General features: G+C 38.8%; 1 protein-coding gene across 1 annotated transcript in view; it reads right to left on the bottom strand.

Annotated features, from left to right (window-relative positions):
- The window catches only part of ELP1 (elongator acetyltransferase complex subunit 1), a 95,461-nt gene that overhangs the window by 57,375 nt on the left and 10,454 nt on the right, over nucleotides 1-27,632 (bottom strand). The window contains exons 5-15 of the mRNA XM_089670576.1: nucleotides 25,693-25,773; nucleotides 25,482-25,567; nucleotides 23,478-23,577; nucleotides 20,696-20,786; nucleotides 19,235-19,358; nucleotides 14,579-14,669; nucleotides 12,354-12,584; nucleotides 11,255-11,425; nucleotides 10,895-10,988; nucleotides 5,774-5,935; nucleotides 2,656-2,762 (exon numbers count right to left, since the gene is read on the bottom strand). Of these exons, the coding sequence (XP_089526702.1) occupies nucleotides 2,656-2,762; nucleotides 5,774-5,935; nucleotides 10,895-10,988; nucleotides 11,255-11,425; nucleotides 12,354-12,584; nucleotides 14,579-14,669; nucleotides 19,235-19,358; nucleotides 20,696-20,786; nucleotides 23,478-23,577; nucleotides 25,482-25,567; nucleotides 25,693-25,773 (1,338 nt within the window). The remainder of the gene's footprint in view (nucleotides 1-2,655; nucleotides 2,763-5,773; nucleotides 5,936-10,894; nucleotides 10,989-11,254; nucleotides 11,426-12,353; nucleotides 12,585-14,578; nucleotides 14,670-19,234; nucleotides 19,359-20,695; nucleotides 20,787-23,477; nucleotides 23,578-25,481; nucleotides 25,568-25,692; nucleotides 25,774-27,632) is intronic.

Genomic DNA, 27,632 nt, shown 5'->3' on the forward strand with positions numbered 1-27,632 from the left:
ATACTGTACTCCAAACGACATACGTCAGCTATGTACTCCTCATTATGTAGCATTGCACAGAACTAGCATAAAAACCTGAATCTAACTTGGCAGCAATCTCTTGTAATCTACCTCAAAGCAAGATCAGGAGAGGGAGGGACTGCACTTTGAGCCAATCAGGACACTTTTAGTTAAAAAGGTTAACTCCTTCTTTCACACCATATTGCATGTTACACCTGTATTTCGGGTGTAACATGTAACATGGTGACAAGTAGACAAACCCCACCACGGCAGACCTACTTGCAGTTCTCAATGAAACACAAATGTGATGATGACTGCACAAGTCCATTCACACTTCCTCCAGCTCTCCAAGTGAAGCCTATACGGAGGTACAGACAGAGAGCTGCAGGAGCCTGGCATTGCAACGGCGATCCACTGAACACAGGTGGAATGTTCTGCAGGCCTCTATGCAAAAAAAGTCACTTTTTTTTCTGTAAAAATGTGTGAATATTATTTTATATAAAAAGGTGGACTTAGCTTTTAAAGGGAACATGCTTACACGAGAGTAGGGCACAGACATGACCTGATCAGTATTCTGATTCTTCCTCATTGTCAAATCACAAACTGCATTTGGTCTGGATAAAACAGCTTTCTTTGTTTGTAAGGTCGGCTAACACCTTTCTAGTCTAGTTTTAAAATAACATACAGTCAGGTCCATAAATATTGGGACATCGACACAATTCTAACATTTTTGGCTCTATACACCACCACAATGGATTTGAAATGAAACAAACAAGATGTGCTTTAACTGCAGACTGTCAGCTTTAATTTGAGGGTATTTACATCCAAATCAGGTGAACGGTGTAGGAATTACAACAGTTTGCATATGTGCCTCCCACTTGTTAAGGCACCAAAAGTAATGGGACAGAATAATAATCATAAATCAAACTTTCACTTTTTAATACTTGGTTGCAAATCCTTTGCAGCCAATTACAGCCTGAAGTCTGGAACGCATAGACATCACCAGACGCTGGGTTTCATCCCTGGTGATGCTCTGCCAGGCCTCTACTGCAACTGTCTTCAGTTCCTGCTTGTTCTTGGGGCATTTTCCCTTCAGTTTTGTCTTCAGTAAGTGAAATGCATGCTCAAATCGGATTCAGGTCAGGTGATTGACTTGGCCATTGCATAACATTCCACTTCTTTCCCTTAAAAAACTCTTTGGTTGCTTTTGCAGTATGCTTTGGGTCATTGTCCATCTGCACTGTGAAGCGGCGTCCAATGAGTTCTGAAGCATTTGGCTGAATATGAGCAGATAATATTGCCCGAAACACTTCAGAATTCATCCGGCTGCTTTTGTCAGCAGTCACATCATCAATAAATACAAGAGAAGCAGTTCCATTGGCAGCCATACATGCCCACGCCATGACACTACCACTACCATGCTTCACTGATGAGGTGGTATGCTTAGGATCATGAGCAGTTCCTTTCCTTCGCCATACTCCTCTCTTCCCATCACTCTGGTACAAGTTGATGTTGGTCTCATCTGCCCATAGGATGTTGTTCCTTAACTGTGAACGCTTTTTTAGATGTCGTTTGGCAAACTCTAATCTGGCCTTCCTGTTTTTGAGGCTCACCAATGGTTTACATCTTGTGGTGAACCCTCTGTATTCACTCTAGTGAAGTCTTCTCTTGATTGTTGACTTTGACACACATACACCTACCTCCTGGAGAGTGTTCTTGATCTGGCCGACTGTTGTGAAGGGTGTTTTCTTCACCAGGGAAAGAATTCTTCGGCCATCCACCACAGTTGTTTTCCGTGGTCTTCCGGGTCTTTTGGTGTTGCTGAGCTCACCGGTGCGTTCCTTCTTTTTAAGAATGTTCCAAACAGTTGTTTTGGCCATGCCTAATGTTTTTGCTATCTCTCTGATAGGTTTGTTTTGTTTTTTCAGCCTAATGATGGCTTGCTTCACTGATAGTGACAGCTCTTTGGATCTCATCTTGAGAGTTGACAGCAACAGATTCCAAATGCAAATAGCACACTTGAAATGAACTCTGGACCTTTTATCTGCTAATTGTAATTGGGATAATGAGGGAATAACACACACCTGGCCATGGAACAGCTGAGAAACCAATTGTCCCATTACTTTTGGTCCCTTAACAAATGGGAGGCACATATGCAAACTGTTGTAATTCCTACACCGTTCACCTGATTTGGGTGTAAATACCCTCAAATTAAAGCTGACAGTCTGCAGTTAAAACACATCTTGTTCGCTTCATTTCAAATCCATTGTGGTGGTGTATAGAGCCAAAAATGTTAGAATTGTGTCCATGTACCAATATTTATGGACCTGACTGTATTTGAAAAATCTTGTTTGTGGATATATATTTTTCTTCTATCTAAATGCAAAGTCTACTGGAGGCTCAATTTATAAAAATTGAGAATACAAAAACTATCCTGATGGTTTGTCCTGTACTTTAAATTCTTATCACAGCCATTCAGCTGGTATGCTAACTGAACTAGAAGCAGCAACTCAGTTTGTACAAAAATCGAAATTTAAATTCAAAAGGCATTCCTGCATAAATAAATGTTTCTCTGTGACCAAGATGCTAAATTGCCATTACAAAATGAATACCTAGTAAATAAATACTTTAAAATTGCACTTTAAATATACTGACCCCAACAGTACTTGCAGACTTGGCCATCAGCAGTTTGGAAAGCACACGTCTTTGTCTTTGCACTATAGCACATAGTGATAATGCGCCCATTAACTATTCCACCTTGCCTGCATGCAGAAACATAATTAAGTTATTTTGGCACAGCCACCAAAACAGCTTTTCAAAAAAATATAGTACATCCAACTGTGCATTTGCTATCAAGCATTAATGTGATACTAAAGTCTTTTTTTTGTTTGTTTTAAATAACATGTCATACTTGCCTGCTCTGTGCAGTGGTTTTGCACAGAGCAGCCTGGAACCTTGTTATGGGGGCACCTGAGCAGGCGCACTCCCAAGCTGCGGCGCTGCGTGTCCATTCACACACAGCACCGTGATTGACATCTGCCTCAGCCAATCAGGAGTAAGTGCATAGAATGCATGAATGTAAAAAAAAACTTTGAGCCTTTTGAACCACTCTAAGCATTGGATTACATGTTCATGAAAAAAAGGAAAGAAAAAAGAAAGGTGATTTTTCAGGTGTCAGTAAAAATATCATGGCACTACTTTAACCACTTGCCTACCGGGCACTTATACCCCCTTATTTACCAGGCCAATTTTCAGTTTTCAGCACTGTCGCACTTTGATTGACAATTGCGCGGTCATGCAAGATTATACCCATATGAAATTTTTATCATTTTTTTCTCACAAATAGAGCTTTCTTTTGGTGGTATTTAATCGCTGCTGGGCACTTTACTTTTTGTGCTATAAGCAAAAAAAATTGCAAAAAATTTTGAAAAAAAAAAAGTTTTTTTGTTTCTATTATAAAATTTTTTAAACAGGTAATTTTTCTCCTTCACTGATGTGCGTTGATGAGGCAGCACTGATGGACACTGATAGGCGTCACTAATGAGGTGTCACGGATAGGTGGCACTGATAGGCGACACTGATAATGGGTACTGATAGACAGCACTGATAGGTGGCACTGACTGACATCACTGCTGGGCACTGACTGGCGGCACTGACTGGCACAACCGCTGGGCACTGACTGGTGGCACTGACTGGCTGCACTGCTGGGCACTGGTGGGTACAGGTAGGTGGCACTTCTGGGCACAGCTGGTGACACTGTTGGGTGGCACAGGTGGGCGCACTGCTGGGCACAGGTGGGCGCATTGCTGGGCACAAGTGGGTGGCACTGGTGGGCACAGGTGGGCAGAACTTGTGGGTGGCACTGCTGGGCACCGATCATCAGGGCACTGGTGATCAGTGACCCTGATGATCGGTGCCGATCCCCGCTCTGACAACTGACGGTTTTCGGCAGTACTTTCCTCACGATCTGACAGCGTGAGGAAAGTGCAGCCGAGAACCGGCATTTGCATTTTCCCGGTGATCAGTGTGTCATTGGACACGGCTGATCACGTGGTAAAAGGCCGCTGTGATTGGCCTTTTATCACGTCACGTGATCAGCTGTGTCCGTAGGACACAGCGATCACGGAGATCGCCGGGTCATATGACGTCCACCCAGAACTGGCCAGCCGCAGTGCAGCTGTCATTTGGCTATCTGTGGTCGGCAATTAGTTAATTCTGCACTTGTGAAATAACGATTATGCCTGGTTCTGACAGAACACACTCAATGGAAAACTTTATATTATGTGGGCGATGGCACAGCTATCAAAGGCTGATACGTATCACTGGAATGCTTGGTGAAAGTAATGTAAATTACACAGTCATGCCATCCAACATAGCACAACTAATTCACTCTAGCTAAACTTGCAAACTTCTAGACTTTCATGGCTTATTCACACCATGGTGCAGAGACGTCAGTTTTTCTGCAAGGGCACAACAAAATCAATTGTTCTCTATGTGCCCTGTTAACACAACACTAGTATCATGTGCAGATTGTTTCTGCGCGGAAATCTGCAACGTATATAAAACTCATTGAAGCACTCATGAAAACTAAAAAACGAAAGTAAACAGATTTCTCTGCAAGTGAAATCGTCGTGTCAGTTTCCATCAGTTTTTCTACACGTATGGTGTGAACAAGACCTTAATTAGTAATGTAGATCAAAAGCACTAAAAGTTTTTGATAAATGTGAAATGGACAGCAAATAAGTCAGTGATTAGTCAGGTAAGTATATACATTTTTTTTATCAAGTACAGTAGCCACAGTCTTCTAAGGTTCTTCATTGGAAGCTCAAGCTAAAATTTGCACACACTTGACAATGTAGAGAAGTGGTCAACCCTACCCTGTGCTGAGTATAGACTGCTCTTTCTTCTGTGTTTCAATGAAAGGGGAGATTGAAAGTAAACTACTTCTTCAGTGTGTACTCTTTAGCAATCCCAAATTACTATATAAATTTAGGCGTCATGGGTGTACTGTGTAATAAATGTTTTTCTATAGATCTACAAATACACCCAAAGCTAATATGGTTTCGCCTAAAGGACATTTTACAAAAACTCTAGAAACTTAATAAAGACTTAAAAGTTTGCTAATGCTAACTACTGAAAATCAAAATAAACGTAAATATCGTAAAGATGAACTTCAGGAAATTTTTTTTATCCTACACAGTGGGGTTGTGCCCACACTGCATGGGTTAACGGCTTGTTTTTGTCTAGGGCATTGGAGAGCGGAGCCCAATCCACCGATCTTCTCAGCACAAGACTGGTCCCTGATTCTGCTGCAGTGGTCATCAAAACATAGCTCCAAAGTGCATGCAACTGAACACACCGCTACTGTACGTTGTGGTGCGATGCATCAGAGAAAATGCTTTTGCAGCCTATTGAAAATTAATGGGCCGCCTTAACGTAACACACATTAACTCATCATACAACGTGGTTTAAGGCACGAGCTTTAACACAATGTTTAACAGCAAAATGTAAATAGCCTCTCAGTCTACAAGGTTGTCATATATTACCCACTATCACTTGTAAAGATTTTGGCTACTTGTCCACCAAAGGGACAAGTCTAGTGTTTGTCATTTCAAGGTGAACAATAGTGAAACAGCAATGTATCATGACAATGGAAGGGAGTGAATTGTCATTGTTTACCAGTGCCTAGTCCCAAACTAGAATAGTAGCCAAATATTCAAAGCAAAACAAAACAAAAAAAAAAAGACAGCAAAAAGAAAGCCATATTGCATACCGGGGATTAATTATTTGTCCATTCTCCGATGGTACAGTAATGTGGTAAATTGTTGATTGAGAGGAAGATTGCCCTTGGCTGATAACCAAGAAAGAGTCTTCGTGCACCCACGTCAGATGATGGAAAAAAAGGGGCTGCATGTTTTCTGCTGGAACATGTAACCTGTACACATTTAAATCAGTTTTATGGTTAATAAATCGCACTATTTTCAGTTTTTTACCCTTTCTCGAATTATGTTACATCCCAACTTAAAGTTGCCAAAAGTTAAAAAGGATTTTACAGGGGTACAGACAACATTAGAAACCTGACAAAACATCTACATTTCTCTGCAGGAAATAAATTAAAGCAGTAGTAAACTCCACTTTTTAACTTATACAGGTACAGTGAATGTCTCCTAAACTTGAGAGGTTTAGGAGATATTTACACTGGAAGCAGCTGGTGACGTCACCGGTGTATGCACAATGTGCAATGAATCAACAGCACATTGAGTATGCCATTAATTCAGAGCACTGCAGTGACATCATCGCAGACCGGCCATTCTGATAGCCAGTAAATGCAAACCTGGAAGGAAGACCGGGTGCAGATGGATGCTCTGTCAGACATTGGTGGGCTTTGTTTTAAGGTACGTCTGCCATAATGTGCTAGTATGCGTTGCATGCTATCAAATTATGGCTTAAACTACCTGTGGGCCTAAATTTTATTTATTTATTTTTTTTGTCTTCTTGGAGTTTACTACCGCTTTAAGAAAACATGCAATATTAGGGAAAATTGGGGCACCCTCTGAATCCTGCACATTTAACATCCCCTGAAACCTAGGTGCTTTGATATACAAATACTGACTTTAGGAAGCCAAGTTGAAGGCAGGCCTGGTATAATTAGGCAAGGGACTGAAATTTCTTCATAAGTCAGTACTTGCATTTAAGGCCTCATGCAACACAAGGGGTTTTTAGAGCTGCTGTTTTTGGCTTCTAGCATGTTTTTTCTACAGCCAGTAAACTCCCCAGCATGTTATCCTACGTGTTCATGCACACAAAGGCTTTAATCAGCATTTTTTTGTCAGGGGCTTTTTCTGGCTGGAAAAAACCCCCAGAAGTAGTGGGTTTCAAGAGGAGTTTTTTTTTAGCCATAAAAATGCTCAAACAATGGTAAACACGGTAAAATGTGTCAAACCGGCATTTTTGAGTCAAAATGGGTTTTTGTGTTAAAAAACTGCTAATGCAGAAAAGTGTCTAAACGCTAATGCAAAAAAGCTTAAAAATGTTTTACTTTATACAGATAACACTACCGGCAGTTTTAAAATGTCCAGTGTGCATGAGGCCTAAGTGCCACCAGTTTTAAGGATAATGTTGTATTCACCCAGAGCGCTCCTGTTTTTATTCATGCATTTAATTTAGGTTGCAGGTTGACCCATGTTTATGTATGTAAATGATACCCTAAAAGAAGAAAGAACGTTCTGAAATTTTCATACTCTCTCAAGTAGCAACCTTTGAAACAAGTTCTCACTGACCTCTGTAGCTACAGCCACTGTGAGCAATTCCTCTTCAAATTAACAATATGGTAATATTTGAATGTCCATAACCTGGTCACAGTTCTACATTAATTGTAACTGCAACTAATTCAAACTTTTGAAGGGTGCCAAGCTTTAGTTGTGCATAGTGAATGCTCTTTCTTTTTTTTTTTTAAAAAGGTATGCTGTATTTACTTTGGTGTTCTGAAAATAACAGTAAACTTCATGTTTATACAAATTCAAAATATGGCCCATATATATATATTTATATGCATTGGGTTATTAAAAAAATATTTCATATCTTCCTGAATAAATAGTTTTAGATTTTTAAAGAGGTTATTCTCCTATACACCCTACATCGTTTGTATAATGCACCTATAAGACTGCTTTAGTGCAAGCATTTTTTGTGGTTAGTGATCACTGTAGATATATTGACTGTGTATCAAGCCAGGCCACAATTCACAATACAACTTACAATATAAGTACCAGACAGTGAGACCATGTCACACAGTGTGGTTTATTTACTAAAACTGGAGAGTGCACAATCTGGTACAGCTCTGCATAGAAACCAATCAGCTTCCAGGTTTTTTTTGTCAAAGCTCAATTGAACAAGCTGAAGTTAGATGTGAATTGTCTATGAAATGCAGAGCTGCACGAGATTCTGCACTGCAGTTTTAGTAAATCAACCTGCCTACAGTTTCTTCCCACTAACTGGATTTGGCCCTTGTTCAGTCTACCAATGTATCTATGGAGGGAGCTATGGTTGCCACTCAGGCTGGACTTCAAACATGTTCATAGCCTATGCATGGGTGGTGAAGAGATTATTAGTTTACACAAATATGCTTCCAGGTCAGCACATGGAAAGTGACAAAGACACTTCCTATGAGCTTTATGGCAAGATCAACAGGTATTTTCTCTACTTGGTGAACATGTTTTTAGCTTGAAAAAGGAAAATTAATGCAGCCACCATATTGATGGACTGGTAAGCTGCAATGTATTACATTTCTGTACTTAAGTTTAGTTATCCTTTAACTGTCAAGAGCCCAGTCATGTGGCCAAATAGACTAGAGAGAAACTGGTAGTTGATAATGCCCCACAAAATGTCTATGTACTTATGACTACCCCAACAAGTGGCAGAAACATGGTCACAAAAAGGTTAAAGGACACCCAAAAGAAAAAAATTAAAAAGTATTGTAGGGATATGCAGGATTTTAAATCCAATAATGTAGCGTGAGATCCCTATATCTACATTCTGGAAATTGGTTATCTTGAAGCCACTGAGGCTATTAAACAAGGCTTTTAATTTTATTTAAACATGTGAGTGGCCTTATTCTATCTTTATATTCTATATGGAGTGGCAGTATTACACTATATAGTTTTTTTTCTCTGCACACTATTGAGGAATCCATGGAGGAATAGAGTGGAGACGAGTGCTATACCATAGCAGGGTGAAGAAGGAGATTTGAGTTCCTTTGGAGGGGTTATAGGATCCCTTATATCCTATAAGGCTCACTACTCACCTCCATTTGGTGAGTGCGGTCAACATTATTTCTCATGTGGTGGATAGGTGGAAGCACATTTGGAAGATTTTTGATTTTTTTATTGGTTTTGATGGGAATAAGGACTTATATATATATATTTTTTTTCACGGACACTTATTATAAATTTAGTGTTTATTTATTTGTTATTTTAATTTTAGATTTTGCGCTGTTTTTGTGTTGTTTATTATTGGTGTTTTTCACTGGTGCAGAGCTGCATAATCATATAGTTTTTCTTTCTTTTTTTGGCGCTGGGATATATACTTTTGGTTTTTACAAAAAGGTTATTGACTGTAGGACTCGGACTTTATTTTAAAATGTCTCACAGTAGTGATAAAAGGGGCTAGGTTACACACAAACATGAGATGAATGGGTGTCAAACTAAACATTACTTTTCAACCGAGATGGGGTTATGGTGGCGCTAAGGCTTGAAGTACACCTGTCCTCCTTCATCCTATCGCCCCCCATCTCCCTTTTTCTGTTCTCTTTTCTCCTCCATTATTTTCCTCATAATAATCCCCCTACACACACAGAAAAATTCCCCGATTACCCCAATCCAGGTTATCCTTGTTAAAACCAATGATCTAATTTTCATCAGAGAAAGCACCTATTATACGTATTTGAGACTTTTGCTGGTATTTCCTGCACTTTGTCAAACTATTTAAAAAAAAAAAAATCTTTAATAAATAAAATAACAAATCGTTTTGGAAACGATTAAAAAAAAAAATGAAAGAATGGGACACTTCTAAGAGTATTAAATAAATGTGTTGCGCTGTTATATGAATAAATTCAATAAAGTGCATAGAGTGCAAAACACTAAATACTAAACAAATATATCAAAATACATAAATCCAACAATAATTAATTATAATGATCCATATGACTTAATTGTGAAGTCCATCCACCAAACGTAAAGACAGCCATGCTCAGTCTGTGTTTCAATCCACACCATTGTGCATATCATTCTGTGCAAAAAGGCCTCTTAGCAAAAAACCAAGACCTCATAGACAAGATCTAACAGCGTTTTGGGGGAATTCCAATCGTAGAAGGATGGATCAATACTTGGATTCCCATGGCAGTCGGCCCTTGATGTAAACAATATGACTCGACTCACACATCGCTGTCAAGCTTCCATTGTGGCTCAGGGGTAAAAAGATCAGCACACCTGCATGTGAGAAGGAATGGGATCGCTTATGGTGCAATATTTAAAAAACAATTTATTTAAAAAAGGACTTATATTTACAAACAGATAAAATCATAAGGCACATAGATTACAAAATGTCCTGTGCCCCAGCAGATGTGATGATGTCACCGCTAAGTCTCCACTGGACATATTTCATAGTAAAGGATGTCATCGCTGGGGCAATGAAGACCTCCATCCCCCCAGTGATGACATCCTTAAGGACGAAACGCATCAGGTGGAAACTGAGCTGTGAAGTCATCCCGTCAGCTGGGGAGCAAGGCGCTTTGTAATCGATGTGCCTTATGATTTTATCTGTTTGTAAGTACAAGTCCTTTTTTAAATAAATTGGTTTTTAAAATATTGCACCATGGGCTATCCCCTTCCTTTTCACATGCAGGTATGCTGATCATTTTACCCCTGAACCACAATGGAAGCTTGACGGTGATGTGTGAGCGCAGTTATATTGTTTACCATCAAGGGTTGACTGCCATTGGAGTGCGAGTGTTGATCCATCCATCTCCGATTAGGATTCCCCTAAAGTGCTGTTAGATCTTGTCTGTGAGTTCTTGGTTTTTGGTAAGAGGCCTTTTTGCATAGGGCGATATTCCTGTGTTCATTGTGATATCTATTAAAATCTTACTTTTCAAAAGGGGTGTACTCATTTATGCTGAGTACTGTATATCCTCCCAACACTATCCCAACAAAGGACCACTATTAACATGTAAGCTTGATAATTTCTGAAAATCTATATAATTCCACCAGCAGAGCAATCTATTTAGGTAATGCATGTTAGAGTACATTAAGAGTTTATCATAATAAGGAATGTTGTTGAATCTAAACAAAAACCAGCACGCAGATGAAATGACGGGAAGTCAGAAGTCACCAAAACCTACCTGAATTCCCTTTCTAGGACAGGAGTCTTTGAAGATGCTTTAAATCCATTTCCTCCTACTATTCTTACAACGGATTCCTTAACAGCATCAATTCCTAAAAATAATTATAAAACTTGTTGAACTTAAAGCGGACATTTTTACCATTCACTGCATGTCTGGTCATTCCCTTTCTCCCACCCCTCTATTACACAATCAGGTGGAAGACAAAAAATTAAATGCATACAGTGCACAAAACAAGAAAATTGTTAGAGATTAGGTAATAGTGGAGGTGTAAAGAAGGAACAAATACAGTGCACGGTGAAAGGTCTGTTTAAGTATAATTATGTTACTGCATAAATACAGATAGTATTACCAACCCACCATATCTGAAGATGTAAATTGTATTACTGTTATCAAGTACCACCAGGTCACTACTCTTCTCAGGATCCGTGTGGAAGGCAACCTCATTCACTGCACAAGGGAACTGCATGTGAAATGTGTACATTGGAGGAGGGACCACAGACTGGGCAAAAGAAGTCACCAGGACTTTATCTGTGCAATAATCAGAAGGTTATAGAATTTACTAATACAGTTAAGCTTTCAGCAAACAAAATACAAGGGGCAATATATATAATAAATATGTCTGCCTTGCTACGGCAAAAGGTAATAAACATCAAGTATTTCAGTATAAAAAAAAAAAAAAAACTTTTTTTATAAATGTGGACATTGTTTTTCTTTACAGCAGTGCAAAAAACAATGATAAAAAACAATGATAATGTGCAAAATGAAGTAACATATTGCACAGAAGCTGAAAGATAACTTCCAACTCGTTGCAAATGTGTTACTGTATTTTGTAAATTATTTACTGTTTCAGTCAGGTCTGCAAGCCTGTTTTGACAGACAGAGCACAAAAATATGAACAGAATTTAGGAGATCAGCATTTTTATTCCAGCCTGCCATGTGAACCAAAATCCACAAACACTTTTTTTTATACCTACTTAAATTGTGATGCAAAGCCAATAAAGGATTACTGCTTCCTTAATGTTTTCTGTAAAGTAGAAATATGGTCTCTCATGAATAAAAAAAATAAAAATATGAGCTGCAACAGATTTTTTATTCTTTCAGCCCTTCTGCAAAGACACACAAATACCTATTGAGACTGCCAGTGAAGTCTACCTGGTGCAACTTCCTGTGATGGTGTGGCAACGCTGCAGCACAAAATTTGCAGCGGACTTGCCGCTCTTACAGAGGCTGTTTCGCTTGCACTATGTTGGGAAGAAAATGACACAGGGGGCATCACTGTTGGTGTATCTCACCTCTAAATGTAAGCTGCAGTGTTTGAGAGTGAGGGGGGGCATGAGACACAAATAAAGTGAAATTTGGCTCATATTGTTTTCACACCCACAAGTTACATATTTCTCTGTTACAAAGCATATGACTGTATTCAACAAATACATAATAAAAATGACAACTATCTTACCACCATCAATAACAGCCACATCAGCATGACTTCCTGGGCTTTGCCCACTGTTGCGGTCTGTGCTCCAGCACCAGTCATACTGGAAGTACTGCCATCCCACGCATACCACATGTAGCCTGTATGACATCTCAGGATCCCAAGCCACAGATACAACTTTACGGTCATCATTATTCCCAAAATGTAAATATTGTTTGAGGTACCAATGATAATTTCCAACAACCCACAGCTGAACTGCAAAACAAAAAAAAATAAATAAATAAAAACAGAAAAACATTCAAAGTCATTACCATGTTACTACCTTCAAAAAAACTTAAGGCCTGTAATGATTGTGTTCATTTGTAAAACAAAGATTGTAAATATATCTTTCACCTATATAAATTTGCATACACACACACACACACACTGCAATATAAAATATCAGTTTGAATGGTTAAAAATTTTAAATAAAATCAACCCCAAACTAGTGGCTTTGGGGCTTGCCCTAAAGGGGGGCCAAGTTGGGGCTCCAGGGATCAGGGGTGGATTGGGCCAGGCAGCAGATGCAGCCAGTGTCTCTACTGCTTGTTGGGAATGCCTATTCATCCAACCACTGGCACCTGCCATGCTGCTTCCTAGGTTCTGGTGCAAGATGCTGGTAACAGACCTCAGACCAGCACGGTTACATGATACAAAGCATCATATAACACAGAAACACAAGGGAAGTGTATCAAAGACATTTTCAGTACGCTCTGTGGTGCCCCATCTGAAGGGGTTAAAGGGTAAGGGGAAACTGATCTGAGATCTGAAGGGTTCAGAGGGGAAGGGGAGAACCTGATCTGAGATCAGACATTTTCTAACACTAATGGCATAACATTTTTCCAATATACATTATATTGCCAAAAGTATTGGGACACCCCTCCAAATCATTGGATTCAGGTATTTGAATCACCTCCATGGCCACAGGTGTATAAAATCAAGAACCTAGGCATGCAGACTGCTTCTACAAACATTTGTGAAAAAATGGGTCACTTTCAGGAGCTCAGTGAATTCAAGCGTGGTAACGTGATAGGTTGCCAACTGTGCAATAAGTCCATCCATGAAATTTCCTTGCTACTAAATATTCCACAGTCAACTGATAGTGGTATTATAACAAAGTGGAAGCAACTGGGAACAGCAGCAAGTCAGCCACGAAATGGTAGGCCATGTAAAAAATGACAGAGCGGGGTCAGCGGATTCTGAAGTGCACAGAAGTCACCAACTGTCTGCAGAGTGCAAAGCTAAAGCCAAAACTTTGTGTGGCCTTTAGAATAGCACAACAGTGCATAGAGAGCTTCATGGAATGGGTTTCCAAGGTCGAGCAGCTGTATCCAAGCCTTACATCTCCAAGTGCAATGCAAAGCATCGGATGCAGTGGTGTAAAGCATGCCGCCACTGGACTCCGTAGCAGCAGTGGAGATGTGATCTCTGGAGCTTCGAATCACGCTTCTCTGACAATCCGATAGACATGTCTGGGTTTGGCGGTTGCCAGGAGAATGGTACTTGCCTGACTGCATTGTGCCAAGTGTAAAGTTTGGTGGAGGGGGGATTATGGTGTGGGGTTGCTTTTCAGGGGTTGGGCTTGGCCCCTTAGTTCCACTCTTAACTCTTAAGGCATCGGCATACCAAGACATTTTGGACAATTTCATGCTCCCAACTTTGTGGGAACAGTTTGGGGATGGCCCCTTCCTGGTCCAACATGACTACACACCAGTGCACAAAGCAAGGTCCACAAATACATGGATGATATTCAATACTCTGGCTGGTAAGATTTTACTGAAAGCAGAAGAATCCAGATATCCATCTGATGCTTGCATGCATTTTAAGATGCCCTACAAATTGAAAATACCTTTTTGGGAAACGTCAGACAAACTTCTGCCCTCTCTCTGGAGCATTCCCCTTGATGATATAAGGTCCCTCCCTCTTTACCACTGCTGGCCATTCATCAGCTCATTTTGTTTTGTAATTTTTAAAAATGTAATGTCCTCAGTAAATTGTATGTAGCTTACATACATATAGACAATGTACTAATGAAAACATGTTAGTATTGATGACTATATATATTATAATTATGGCTATGGAGGTATGGGTGAAGGTATAGTTTGATAGTATGAGTTTTATTTACATTGGCTGATATGTAGGGGTAGGCCACCTCACTATTTCTATATGATCTTATGAAAAGGAGTTTTTATCACTGCATTGAAAGTTACCATAAGTATGGGGTTTTGTGCCATCCTTTTCAATGTCTTGAAGCCACACTGCTAAAATTGTTGAGTCTGAATTCCACATAAGTTCTTTCACCTGTTAAAGACAAAATCTAGTGTAAGGGGTCACATAGCATTGTTTTTGTGTGCATAACATAACCAAGACAAATGTATTTCCCAAGATTCAGTTCATGCTAGATAAGTAATCCGATAACTCCAAACAAATCAGTAGTTCAAAGATGCTTTAATATATTACAGATGCCTGGATTAAAATATAAAAAGACAGAAGAAATTGATTTAAAGCACATAGTAAGGGACATTTTGGACAACCCTTTATATTAGTATTTTTAAAGCCCAATTCTTGCATAACTGTCTGGTTTTCCACTTTAGTACCTGTGCCAATACACAAAATCAATCTCACAAACTATTTAACTTACTAGCTGCATAATGAAGAAAAACTATTTACTCTGCACAGGTGGAGTCAAGCTGTAAAAGCAGTATTTCAGCTATCCAGTGCTGCCTGACCTGTGCAGCAGCGCAACACCTGTCCCTAAATTGTCTTTTTTGAATATCTGTTACTAATTTAAATAGTTTAAGTAATGGCAAAACTTTTTTTTTTTGTAAAGTAATGGATGGTTATAGCCCGTCAGGTTCTTTTTTGCCATTTGTGTCGCATTGGGGGGAGTTCTGTTCACTTCCTGGACATCCTGTCCTACAGCCAAAAGAGAAAGTGAAAGGAAATTCCTACAAAAGGAGGGAATCCCTAGTTATCAGGGTCACCGGAACTAGTGTCCCCATCAGCAGATTCCCTCTCTATTCCTGATCTAGGGAGAGCCAACATTAGGGATTTTCTTTTACGTTCACGGTTGTTATTAATAGTAAACATGACTAATAAAGAGGTTGAATCTTCCTAATGGGGACCCAGACAGCCAAGGGAAAAAAAAAGCCCTGTCTTTAAAACTAGAAAAAAAAATACGTTTTGACTTTAGGTATACAACATATTGTATATATCTAGTTTAACCACCTCAGAGCTGTGGAGTCATGGTTAGTGTTCCAACAACCAATAACCATGTAGGGGGCTCATGCGTCTGGAGGGTTGAGGCTTCCATACATTAACAAAAATGGAAATTGTACTACACATGCTAAACTGATGACCTTTCGGGGCTTTTAAAAACAATCGCCTATGGCAAATATAAAATTAAAAATATAGGGTATTGACGTTTTGTCGCTGTTTCTTAGGTGCACACAATTTTAATGCTTGACATATTGGGTATCTAGTTACTCTCTGCAACTTTATCTTTTATACTCTACCAAAACGTTGGGTTTGTGCATCCTACAATTAACTTTAGTGTATTTTTTTCTGAAATTTTGCATTTATAAACCACTGCACTAATATCAAGTGACATAAAAAATTGGAACTAATACAAATTTATTCTCTATGGTGTCTGCTTTCAAAAAATATATCATGTTTGGTAGGTTAAAGGCCTTACAATTTTTGAATCATGTAAACCAAAAATGTAAAAAAAAAAATTAAACTATAGCTCTGGGACACAAGTGGTTAAATGGATGTAAAAAACTGATGAAAAACTGATGTTGACCAATCAGTTTTTTTCTTTGGAAAACATGACTGAACTGAAAACAAATGGAATGCCCATGTGAAAGGACCCTGAGTGTGAGGAGATGGAGGCTCTAATATAGAGGTTGATAAGTGTCAGGGGGTCTTATATAAAACGTAGGTAGGTGTTAGGGGGTATTATATAGAGATTAATAAGTATTTGGAGGTCTTATATAGAGATTGGTAAGTGTCAGGGAGGTCTTCTATAGAGATTGGTAGGTGTTCGGGGGGGGATACACTTTTCATTTTCATATATTAGGTTGTTAGAGTGTTAAAATAAAAGTGGGTGCACCGAAGGACTCGTGGAATGGCCAGTGGGAGGGCCCTGGGGAATGTTGGAGGTCATGCCCAGGGGGGCCCAGGCCTAAAGCTGTATAAGGCACCCCCAAAAGTTCTGACGGCTGCCCTGCCTGTGCAGCATACAAAGGCTCAGAAGTTCAGGGCTGCTTTTTTGCAGTTTTTACAAATCATTAAAAGCCAAGATTACTGAAAAAAGATTACATTACACAGTTAAAATGTTTCATAGTAAAATTAAATCTTTTTTTCCTGTAAATAAACCACTACCTAGTCTCTAAAATGAGGCGAAGCTCTGCTGATTTGTTTCATCCAATCGTGTGTAAGCAAAAATGCTGTGTTTTTTTTTTTATTTTCCTTGCACGTTCCACTCAGATCGAGAACTGCACTTTCAGTGCACATCTTATTTGACTAGTAAATCAACTCCACTCTCTCCTAAAACTTCGTACCATTGAAAGACAAAGCTGGAACAGGACAGACAGGCTACAGCTGGCAGTATTACAGTATTGCCACTCACTAACATCAGCTTCAGAGGCAGAAGAACTACAGTGAGGTGGTGAGTGGACCAGTACCTGAAGAGAAAACCAGCAGGGAAAAGTGCCCATCACCCAGGGTCGGAAATTAGCTCAGACATTGGAGCAAACTGTGACTTTGAAACATTACACTGAAAGATGGGTCTGAAAGATGTATTTGGAAGTAGGATTGCACAGTATGATAAATCATGTTCTATACAGTATTTAAATTTGATTTTTGGTGTCAGGCTGCTGATTTTGAGAGGACTATCATAGTAAAGGTTGTATTTTTAGAAAATTGTTTGCTACTTTTAGGGGGTTGCTCCATTTACTATTGAATCACGATATTAGACTGGCTTCATATCAAGTTTTATATTCCATGCACACTAGCGTTTTGTTTTTTAAGCTCAAAAAAATGCTGGAAAAAACCCTGGATTAAAAAACCTGCTGGTAATAGGGTTTTTTAGTAGCGTTTTAGGAGCATTTAGAAGCATTAGCGTTTTTACAGTACATGTGGAGGAAAATTAAAAAAAGCTAGAAGAAGCTGTAACATTTTTTTTTCTGCTAAACATTACTAAAACACTCCTAACAGCTTTTTTTGTAGCTTTTCCTCTGCATGTACTGTAAAAACACTAATAAAACGCTAACGCTCCTAAATGCTTCTGAATGCTACTAAAAAACGCTATTACTAGCGTTTTTTATCCAGCGTTTTTTAAACTAAAATAAAAAAACAAACAAAAAAAAAATGCTAGTGTGTATGGAGCCTTACTATGTTTAGGTCATATGAAGTATTTATAAAAAAAAGTATAGTGCACAAACATCAAAGAATCCTTTGGGCATTTCAGAAAATTAATTTGTCTTTCCTTTGTTAGTAACCATCATCTTTATCTTCAGTAAACTGGGTACCCACCCAACAACACATGAGCATTCTTTAACTAGTAGTTCCACTTCCAACAGTACATCTGGACAAAGAGCTGATGGTATAGCCCTGGGTCCCTTCTCTTCTATAACTTGAAGATTAAAGTGGAACTGCACTGCATCTGAGCACCACAAACCAAAAATACTATATAATTCATTTTTAATATTCAAATCAAACTGTTCCATCCATCCATGTCGCCATGTTTTATTTTGTTGAGAAATCATTTTGACAAACACCTCCTGGCATGTCTGGCCGTGGCCATCTCAAGTAAAAGCAGTTACTTCCTGGAATCAATCAGCCCTTAGCTCAGACATTCCTCCTGCGATGTATGACATCATTTGCCTAGGCATAGAAACCAGGAAGTAAATGAAGAAATGCAGACAAAAGGTTAAAACAAGCACATATGATATGCTTTCCTATCTATTTACTAATGCTAGCATAAGGATTAGAAATAGTCAATATTAATTGAGAAAGTGAAGTTCCACTTTAAGTTTGTAAGTTGGCAGCTTTGTCAATGGTTCAATTTCTTTAAAAAAAAACACTGCAATGCAAATTCAGCAGTTCTTGATGGAGCACACTCCCACCTACTCCTAACACAGTGCCACCACAAAAAAAATTAAAAGGATTTGTAGTATGCAAACAGCACTACATGTCTAAGCCTTGTGATGCTGAACCACATCCACCTAGCTGGCAAATTCAGAAAGGATAAATAAAAGGTACTTAAAAGCTGTTTAACAATGAGAAAAGAAATGGGGAGAACAGGCGGGTGAACATCACATTTAATTTTTTTGGGTGTGCCCAAGTTCTACTTTAGATGGTGTCTTAAAGGTACTAAGATTTTTTTTTTCGTTTTGGAGTAAGGAATGGTTAAAACCTGTCAGATTTCCTTTCATTTTCTGTCCTGTAAAACACAACAGAAATCCAGTTTTCATTGTGTCCCCAATGAAATATGTATTCTGTATTTTTGTTCTAGCAACAACTCAAAACTTTGGATTTTTCCTCACTTTTGGAACCGATGAAAATTATCACCAAGACAGAGAGAGTAAATCTCCCTTCAGAGGAAATTAAAAACAAGAAAAGGGTACTAACCCCTCACCACTGTATCCAAAACTAAAAGTTCTGGCATTAAATAGTGTATGTTTTAACTCTGTAATGTATTCTACAGTACCTGTTTACTACATTTATAGCTTTTAAGAATTTTCTGGGTTTTGCGAGAATGTGCCTTGAGTTCACGTCAATTGTTAAAGTTTCTCTTTCATTATTCCTGTTTATTATTGTTTTACTATATTGCCAGCTCAACTCTCTGGTGGGCTGCAGCATACCTGAACTTCATCTTTTGCAAAAGGTAAGGTAAACTCTCCATGCACAAGGCCATTTTTCTCAAAGAAAATCACATCATGTTTGTTTGGTTTTCTCTGTGTAGAAGCAATCAGACTTCCAGAAGGTCTGCAATTAAATACAAAAACAAAGCGTATAAAGACAGTCAAATTAAAAAAGTAACTACAGAGTAAATTCCATACACAACCTCAGCACTATGTTTACATACCCACTGCCATAAGAGAGTAAGGTAGCAGTAGGGGGTAGCGGAATAGCAGAGGACAAGCAAAAAGAGAAGAAACTGACACACCTGAGTGTTGGCTTCTTCTAATTTCAACTATGCAGCTTCTAAACAAAATAATTGCCCAGAATAGGCAATAGTAAATACGAATAAAGAACTATTACCCTATAAATTATACCATTAGTCTCTGTACATATCTGTGCAGCTGCGTGCAGGACAGTTCATTTATTTCTCTCGTTACCCAAGAGAGACGAAGTCTCCAACCATTTTTTAAAATCGCACTACATCAAAACGCTTGGTGCTGTTTCACCATGCAGTTTGGTGCGCATTTTTAGTAAGAGGGAACTCCCCTTTTAGATTGTTGTCACCAAACGATTTACACTTACCTCTTAGAGAATATCTACCCTCACCTCTTACTCTGGTGAGAACTCTAAAAATGTTATACTTCCTATCACTTTCTGTTTCAGTGACAGTGGTCAACTGGACAAATAGGATGGGTGAATCTACGCTCGCAGTGACGTAAACGGAAAAGCTGAAAGTGGTTCTAATTCTTCCCTTTTTAAAAGCAAACCTATGTGAAAACCATTAGTCATATAGTATAATTTACCTAGCTCTATTCCCCAACCTCCCTTCAAAAAACAAGGGGGGATAAAAAAATTACCTGACATATAAAGTGCAACAGTTTATTAGCCAGGGCCTACTTGACACAGTTGAAGTTCACCTTTACAGAAAAAAAAAAAAAAAAAAACATTTTTGCAGAAAATAAAATGTGCATTTATTATTTTCTTGAAAGCCAGAGCCCAGGTCAGTGGACTACAGGTGCATTCATCAGCAATTCTGTCACAGTGGCAGACTGCACTTGTAGTTTATTCGTTCACAGGAATCTGTGAAGAAATTACACAACTGTGTGGGCGGAGCCCCCCACTGCTGCACTGTTTCTAAAAAGCGACACCCACTGATACAAGGGGAGATCATGGGAAGAAGAGGCAGGAGCTGGAACATGTCCAACCCTAAATGTTCCCCGAGCTTTAGTTTGTACAATATTGCAGTGCCAGCTAAACAAGCCTGGTGGAAGCAGGGATCTTGGAGTAATTGACAAACAATAAATAGAATGGGAAGATTGTTTCCATCTACTTGATATATAAAAAAGAGATTATTTTGGAATACAGTATATTTACAATACATGATCATAGTAAGGATAAAGGCTAGTGGGAAATAAACTTACTTCCAGCACAGCGACTGTTCCAAGCTTTCCACTGGTTCACTGGTAGACTGCAGGGAGAGTTCTCTGTTCCACACCCTTATTTTGCGTGAGCCTATGAAACCATAAGAAGACAACACAGTCCTGTCCTTGTAACTAAGCAGTAATAGTTTTTGACACTTTTTTTCACATATGTGCGTGTGTGCGGGGTCGGGGAACTTATAGGAGTTTTTAGTTTTGTAATTTAAAAGTTTTTTTCTTTTTTACCTACTTATTGCTATTAAAAGGGGGGGGGGTAATAACTCCCCTATGTGTTAGCATTGTGCCAGTGACAGGATCTCTTTAAGGAGACATTATTAGACCCCTAAAATGTCACTCCTAGACTCTCTTCAACCAAAGCACAGGCTGTGCTCACACTGCTTTTTCCCTTTCAAGAGCCGCAGTTTAACAGCTCTAAAATCAAGTTCACTCATTGCAATGAAGGTTGGCGAATGAACATTCGCTGATCTCTCACCGCTCACTATCCTGATAGTTTGTTTTTATTTGTTAGGTCCAAGCTCACAAGTTAAAAAAAATAAACAAATTCTGATCTGCAATTGCAGCCGTAGTTTGCTTACAACACGCTGCTGCTGTCTCATAATAGATACGACAGCAGAAGTAAAAGGGTTAAACATAACCTGAAGAAAAATAAATTATCTGAATAAAAAAAATTCCAGACTTTTATTAAAAGTTTTTCCACAAAATCAGGTTTTTCACAAACAATCCTTCCAATACACATCACATCTTCCAATCAAAGTCTGCACATAGGTATCATACTTCATATAAGTAGTCAAGCAGTTATCCATTACTTTGATGTAAATGTTGTATAGTATGTATATTATCAAGACCTGAACATATATAATCTTTTCTTTAATAAAAGCCAAAGTATGTACAATGCCTACTTTAACTTGCAGTACATGAAAGCATTAAATGGGTCATGCCATATGGATCGTGTAATTATTGCAGTTGAAAATAGCATGTCTTAACCTTACTCAAACAATCCTCTGAGGGAAGTACCATTTAATGTGGAGGTGAGTAGGGAGAAGTACCAGCCTGTGCACATTCTACTCATGAAAGTAGTCTATGCAGGATAAGTGATGTCAGGGCTAGGCCTGGGGTAGCCAGCCACTTGGTCCCAGGTCTTTTCATATTTCATAGAGCAATTCCTGTGTTGGAATATTAATTTCTCTCACAATAATGTGTTGTCAATTTGGGTCTTCCATTCTTCCAATGTTGGAAGATGAGGAGATAACCATTTCTGGGCAATTAGTTTGCAGGCTTGGAATAGTACTCTAATGAAGGGTATATAAAGTATCTTCAGGTAAGGTGGTCTCTTCTATCATGCTTAACAAGCAAACACTTGAGTCTTCTGCCAGAGTCACTTGGAAAGCCATATTTATGATAGCCAATATGCCTTTCCACTAGCAGTGGAAGTTGGGGTATTTCTATAACATGTAAATTATGTAAGGGGGACCACCATTACACTTAGGACAAAGTGAAGTGTCTCTATGTTGGCACGCAAATAACTTTCAGGGGTGTAATAAGTTCTTTGTAAAAAAACAGCTACGCGAGCCTGTGCATAGGAGACACGATTGGTAATGCAGCTAGTACGGTTTTCCTTTAGGCTAGTGTAATGGGGCCCCAGCTCTCCATCCCCTGAAAATTAGCATGCAGAATGGCAGTGGATTTGTAATAGCACAGCTCTGACTGGTGCTTCATCAGAACTTTATAGCCAAAGTGTTTGGATGGTTTCTTGGTTATTATGATAGTGATATTTTTTTTTTACATTCTCTGATACAAATTCTGGGGTCTACCAAATACAGGTGTATTTATTAGGAGATTATGAGATGTTTTATATTAGACATAGAAGCACTTCATTTAATTATTAAAGCATTTATTTTTTCTATCTGTATATAATTTACAAAACTATTTAGCTTTGTTTTATATTTTGACATTGTTATATTTATATCATATTTTACGTAGGTCAGCGACATAAATTCCTAACCACACCCACATGAAATTGTCCAAGGTTGAAAAGAGCTGTGAATACTTAGGCAAAAGTATACTAAACAAGCAATGTGAGGATTTTAAGATTGTGTTGGGAGATGGCTGCCATTTCAGATGTATGTGGAATAATAGAAAAGAAGGAGCGCCCGATGTCCAAAGAAATGCACTTTTGATGGTATATTAAGAGGCATTTATTGAAAGTAACGACAAGTACATCAAACCAACGTGTTTCAGGAGAAAAGACTCTCCCTTCTTCAGGGCAGTTGCTGCATGCAATTAATAGGAAAAATTCCCACGTCGGTTATATAGGGCAGACTTGCCCTACACAGATTGCAAAGCAGGACAGAGACAGAAACATAAGGATAGGTGTTTGACCTTGGTCAAAGTACCATGAAAACCCCCATCTCCAAAAGTCTTGTATAAGTTTCAACTGGGTTTAGAGTGAAGTGGACCATAAGGCTCCAGGCAAAAACTCACATCTTGCACTGATGAGATCAGGAGAGCAGTCTAAACCTGGAAAATATATAACCGACGTAGGAATTTTTCCCATTTAATAATGTGCAGCAACAGCCCTGAAGAAGGGAGAGTCTTTTTTCCCAAACTGCTTTGGCTTGAAGAACTTGTCGTTACTCTTAATAAATGTCTCTTAATCTACCATCAAAAGTGCATGCTTTTGGACATCAGGCGCACCTTCTTTTCGATTATTCCAAGTACATGTACTTTTCTTTTTTTAGAGAGAATTTGTAACAACTATGATTACCTGTTTGTGAACAAATGGTACTGACAGCAAAAAGCTGTCCATCCCCTCTCCAAGTAATGCGAGGTTTATGGTCATCCCAGGGTAAAGCAGGCTGAACACTCTGAAATGTGAAAAATAAATATTAATATACTGCATGTTAACTAGTAATTCAGAAGGCTAAATCCATCTAAACTAGATGTGTGAGCACTGCATGGTACAACATATTTTCACATCACACATTTGCCATGCCATTCATTACCTAGTTTGGTTTGTGGGCTAACCAAATTCCCCTTTATTTCCCAAGACAAAAAGTTATCCGGGGAGGTGACTACTTTGTTATTTGAAAAACCAAATAACAGAATAATGGATATTTCAAAAGCTTGAATATTTAACAGTTTTAATATCACTTTATCAATTTCAGCTCCTGAGGTCAACCATTATACTGCATCGTCTTCTTTTCAAGCTTGTCTCTCAGTTTTGTTTGGTCCCATGAACGCTGCTCTGGTTTTCAGGTTGCTCCATTCCCTCCCTACAGGGTCTATGGAACCACCTGTTCATGCACACTCCCGACCTACAGGCCAATCTCAGCATGCCACCTGCACCAACACACCAACACACACAGGCAGCCAGGGAGCCCTATACACAAAAGGACACAGCTCTGCTCCTCCTCCCCCAAGTGATTGGCATGAGGCATGCTTGCTTGATGGCACTAGGAGGGAGGAGGATCCAGTTACTGGACTGAAGTTATAAGTGCGCTACTGTGTCCTCTACAACAGGAAGCTCGGCGAAGTAGCTGTGATAATATAAAATTGTAGGTGTTTCTAGAATGTTTGGGAAGAAATTATTTATTAAAATGGAGTTGAAGTGACTAATACAGATGCATTTATGTTTATGTTTAAAAACTGAGCCTTCAATACTTCTTTAAGTTAGCATAAGATTTGTAATATCAGCAAAAGTTTAAGAAAAATCTGAGAGACTCTTATTTTGATATAAAGAGAACAGGCACATACAGGATTACAGCTACCAAATGCTAATTAGTTAAGTCCTTAAAGAGGAACTTCGCCCAAAAGGGGAAGTTCCGCTTTTCCTCCTCCTTCCCCATATTTGGAATGTCTTTTTTTTTTTTTTTTGGGAGGGAAGCGGGTACCCTGTACCACTTCCACTCCGACCGCTTGGCAATTGGAGTAGAGGTTCGGCTCTCCCACCTCTCCCCACAGCCTCTTGGGATACGCCACAGGTTCCAGGAGACTGCGGGACCATTCACGGGGTGCAGCTCGGCTTGTGCGTGTGCAGTCGGCAGCCGGCTGTGAAGCCGTGAGCAGTCAAAGCCAGTTAGGATGCCGGCACCTGGACCCAAAGCCTGGCAAACAGCTGGGTCGGGTCAGGACTGGATCCTGTGACAGATAAGCGAGTGTTTTTTAAAAGTCACCAGTTAAATATTTGTAGCTGCTGCCGTTTTTTAAAAGGGTGAAGATCCTCTTTAAAGCATACAAGTGTATAAGAGTGACAAAGTAAGAGCTCATTTGCACGAGCAAGGAAAAAAAAAAAAAAAAAAAAGCGTACTGCACTACAGTATGCATCTAATTGCAGTACTATAGTAATCAATGATCCCATACACACAGCCGAGTCTACATACAAAAATGTGCGCTGCATATAGCCGCTCACAAAAAAATAAGTGAGACACAGTGGCAGCTTTTATGTATGTAGATCTGAAGATTTTACGCATATATACGCAAAACGCATATAAGAGTATTAGAGATGGGTATTTCATGCAGGATCTTGTAGCTTTGCCAGGAAGAACCTCTCTTTCTAGCAGAAATTTCACATCTAAACACAGCTTGTTTTTTTTCTGCCTGTGTGAATAAGCCTCAGGCTAAAAAAATTCAGTCACTGTTAGGCATTTCTTTTTCTCTTTATCTCCAAAAATGTGAATGTGATCCTTCTGTCAGCTTTTTGATATGTAAAGATCACAAAACTTCTACCAGCATATAGTTCAACAGTTTACCAGTCACTGTAATACTCTACCAGCACTTTGCGCTGTGCTGCTTGTTTTCCCTCAGAGCCATGAAACTGGGTTTCTTTCTTGCCCCAACCAACTGTGATAAATTTTCCTGTTGAAACAAATAAAAATGGTTTCCTTTCATAAAGCCACAGCTACATATATGAGCATAATTATAACACTACAGAAGTCTTGATTTTGTTTGATGAGAGCCATAACCTCTAACAAATATGTTACCTTCACCAAAATCCTCTTGATGAATTGGTATTTCAGAAATTGCTTCAAAATCTTTTGTCATCAGGATGAGTGTTTGTTGGCCTTGAGAAACAAAAGTAATTAAATTACATAGATTAACACAATACTTCACTTAACTAGGGATTTTTTTACATCTAAATGATCAAACTGAGAGCCATTCCTGTTTTTCTCCCTTTACTTTTTTCCCCCCATTCTTGCATCCCACTAAGTCATGTGCTTAAACTGACTATAAAGCTTATGATAATTCAGCAATACTGAATTTTTATGGTTAAAAATTAGGTGAAGTTTAATAGCCTTCCATTTATTCTCAAATACGTGGACAATTTTTATTCAAGCGTGCCACTATTTACACATTTGTACAATCTTGGAACTGGCACTTGTGGCAAAGTGTGACCTAATGTGTGCCCACCATTAGAAGTGGGTGGATGCAGGGTGGTATATTCTAATGGTGGGCATACCACACACTTTTTCTGGCAGAGATTTCTTCTCATTTTTTCATTCAGTCCACTGGCTGCATACAAAAAAAAAAAAAAGAACATAGCATATATAACCAACAAGGACCAGCAATGTACTGGTACATCACTGGATTTGACTGGTTATACCAGGATGATGCCTACAGCTGCAGGCATCATCCTGGTATCGATTTTTTCAGCCGGTGATCAGCTTTCATTTAAAAACAATCCTAGTGGCTAATTAGCTGCAAGATTGCTTTTACAAGCAGTGGGAGATGATGCCCCTCCTCCCCCGCTGCCTTCCACGGCCTTCTAGGGCAGTCCCGTGCCATCGGGGGAACCTGAGAATGCAGCCGGTGTTTCTGCCAGCTGACCATAGAGCTGATTGGAGACCAGAATGGTGCCAATCATCTCTATAGTCTAAGAATTCGGAAGCTACAAGCATTTCACCACTTCATTTTCGCAGGATATAAACAGCGCCATTTGTAAATTGGGAAAGCATCTGATCACACCGATTTTGGTTTGATTAGATAATGTAAGGGCAGAGGAGATAGATAGACCCCAGATTTCTCAAAAAAGAATATATGACAATGCCCATTGAAGTTATAGGGGTTATTTGCATTCCCTGTTATAGCATTAAAAGTGATTAAAAAAAAAAAAAAAAATGAAAGGTACAATGTAAAAATAATAAAAAAAAATCAAAATAACTAAAAAAAATAAAAATAATTGCCCCTCCCATGCGCACACACCTGTGTGCACAAGCGTTGACCCTGTGCCGTTATGTAAACAGCAGTTGCACCATGCATGTGAGGTATTGCCGTGACGTCAGATCGAGGGCAGTAATTCTAACACTAAACCTCCTCTGTAAATCTAAAATGGTGGCTTTTAAAGGCTTTTAAAGCGCTGCCTATGGATATTAAAAATGTTTGCAGTTTGTCGCCATTGAATGGGGCATGTGCAGTTTTAAAGCATGTCATGTTTGGTATCTATTTACTTGGCATACCATTATCTTTTATATTTTACCAAACAATTGGCCAATATATTGTGTTTTTGTGCATTAAATGTAAAAAAAGTGTATTTTTTTTAAAAAAATTGCTTTTTTTAAAAAAAAAATTGCATTTGAAAAATCGCTGCGAGAGTACTATGTGCCATAAAAAATTGTAGTACCCACCATTTTATTCACTAGGGTGTCTGCTTTAAAAAAATATATAATGTTTGGGGGTTTAAATTATTTTCTAGCAAAAAATACTGATTTGTTTCATGTGAACAAAAAGGCTTGGTCTTCAGGTGGTTAGAAGAGTGAATGATGTGTGGCATAAACTTCTAATGCTGGGCATAAAACGCCCCCACCCCCCAAAATGACCCCTTTTTGGAAAGTAGTCACCCCAAACTATTTGCTGAGAGGAATGTTGAATCAATAGAAGAATTTATTTTTTTACCACAAGTTTTAGAAAATGACTAAAATAAATA

Source organism: Staurois parvus, unplaced genomic scaffold (assembly GCF_062004578.1).
Source record: "Staurois parvus isolate SC_StPar_1 unplaced genomic scaffold, SC_StPar_1.0 ptg000091l, whole genome shotgun sequence".
Lineage (NCBI taxonomy): Eukaryota > Metazoa > Chordata > Amphibia > Anura > Ranidae > Staurois > Staurois parvus.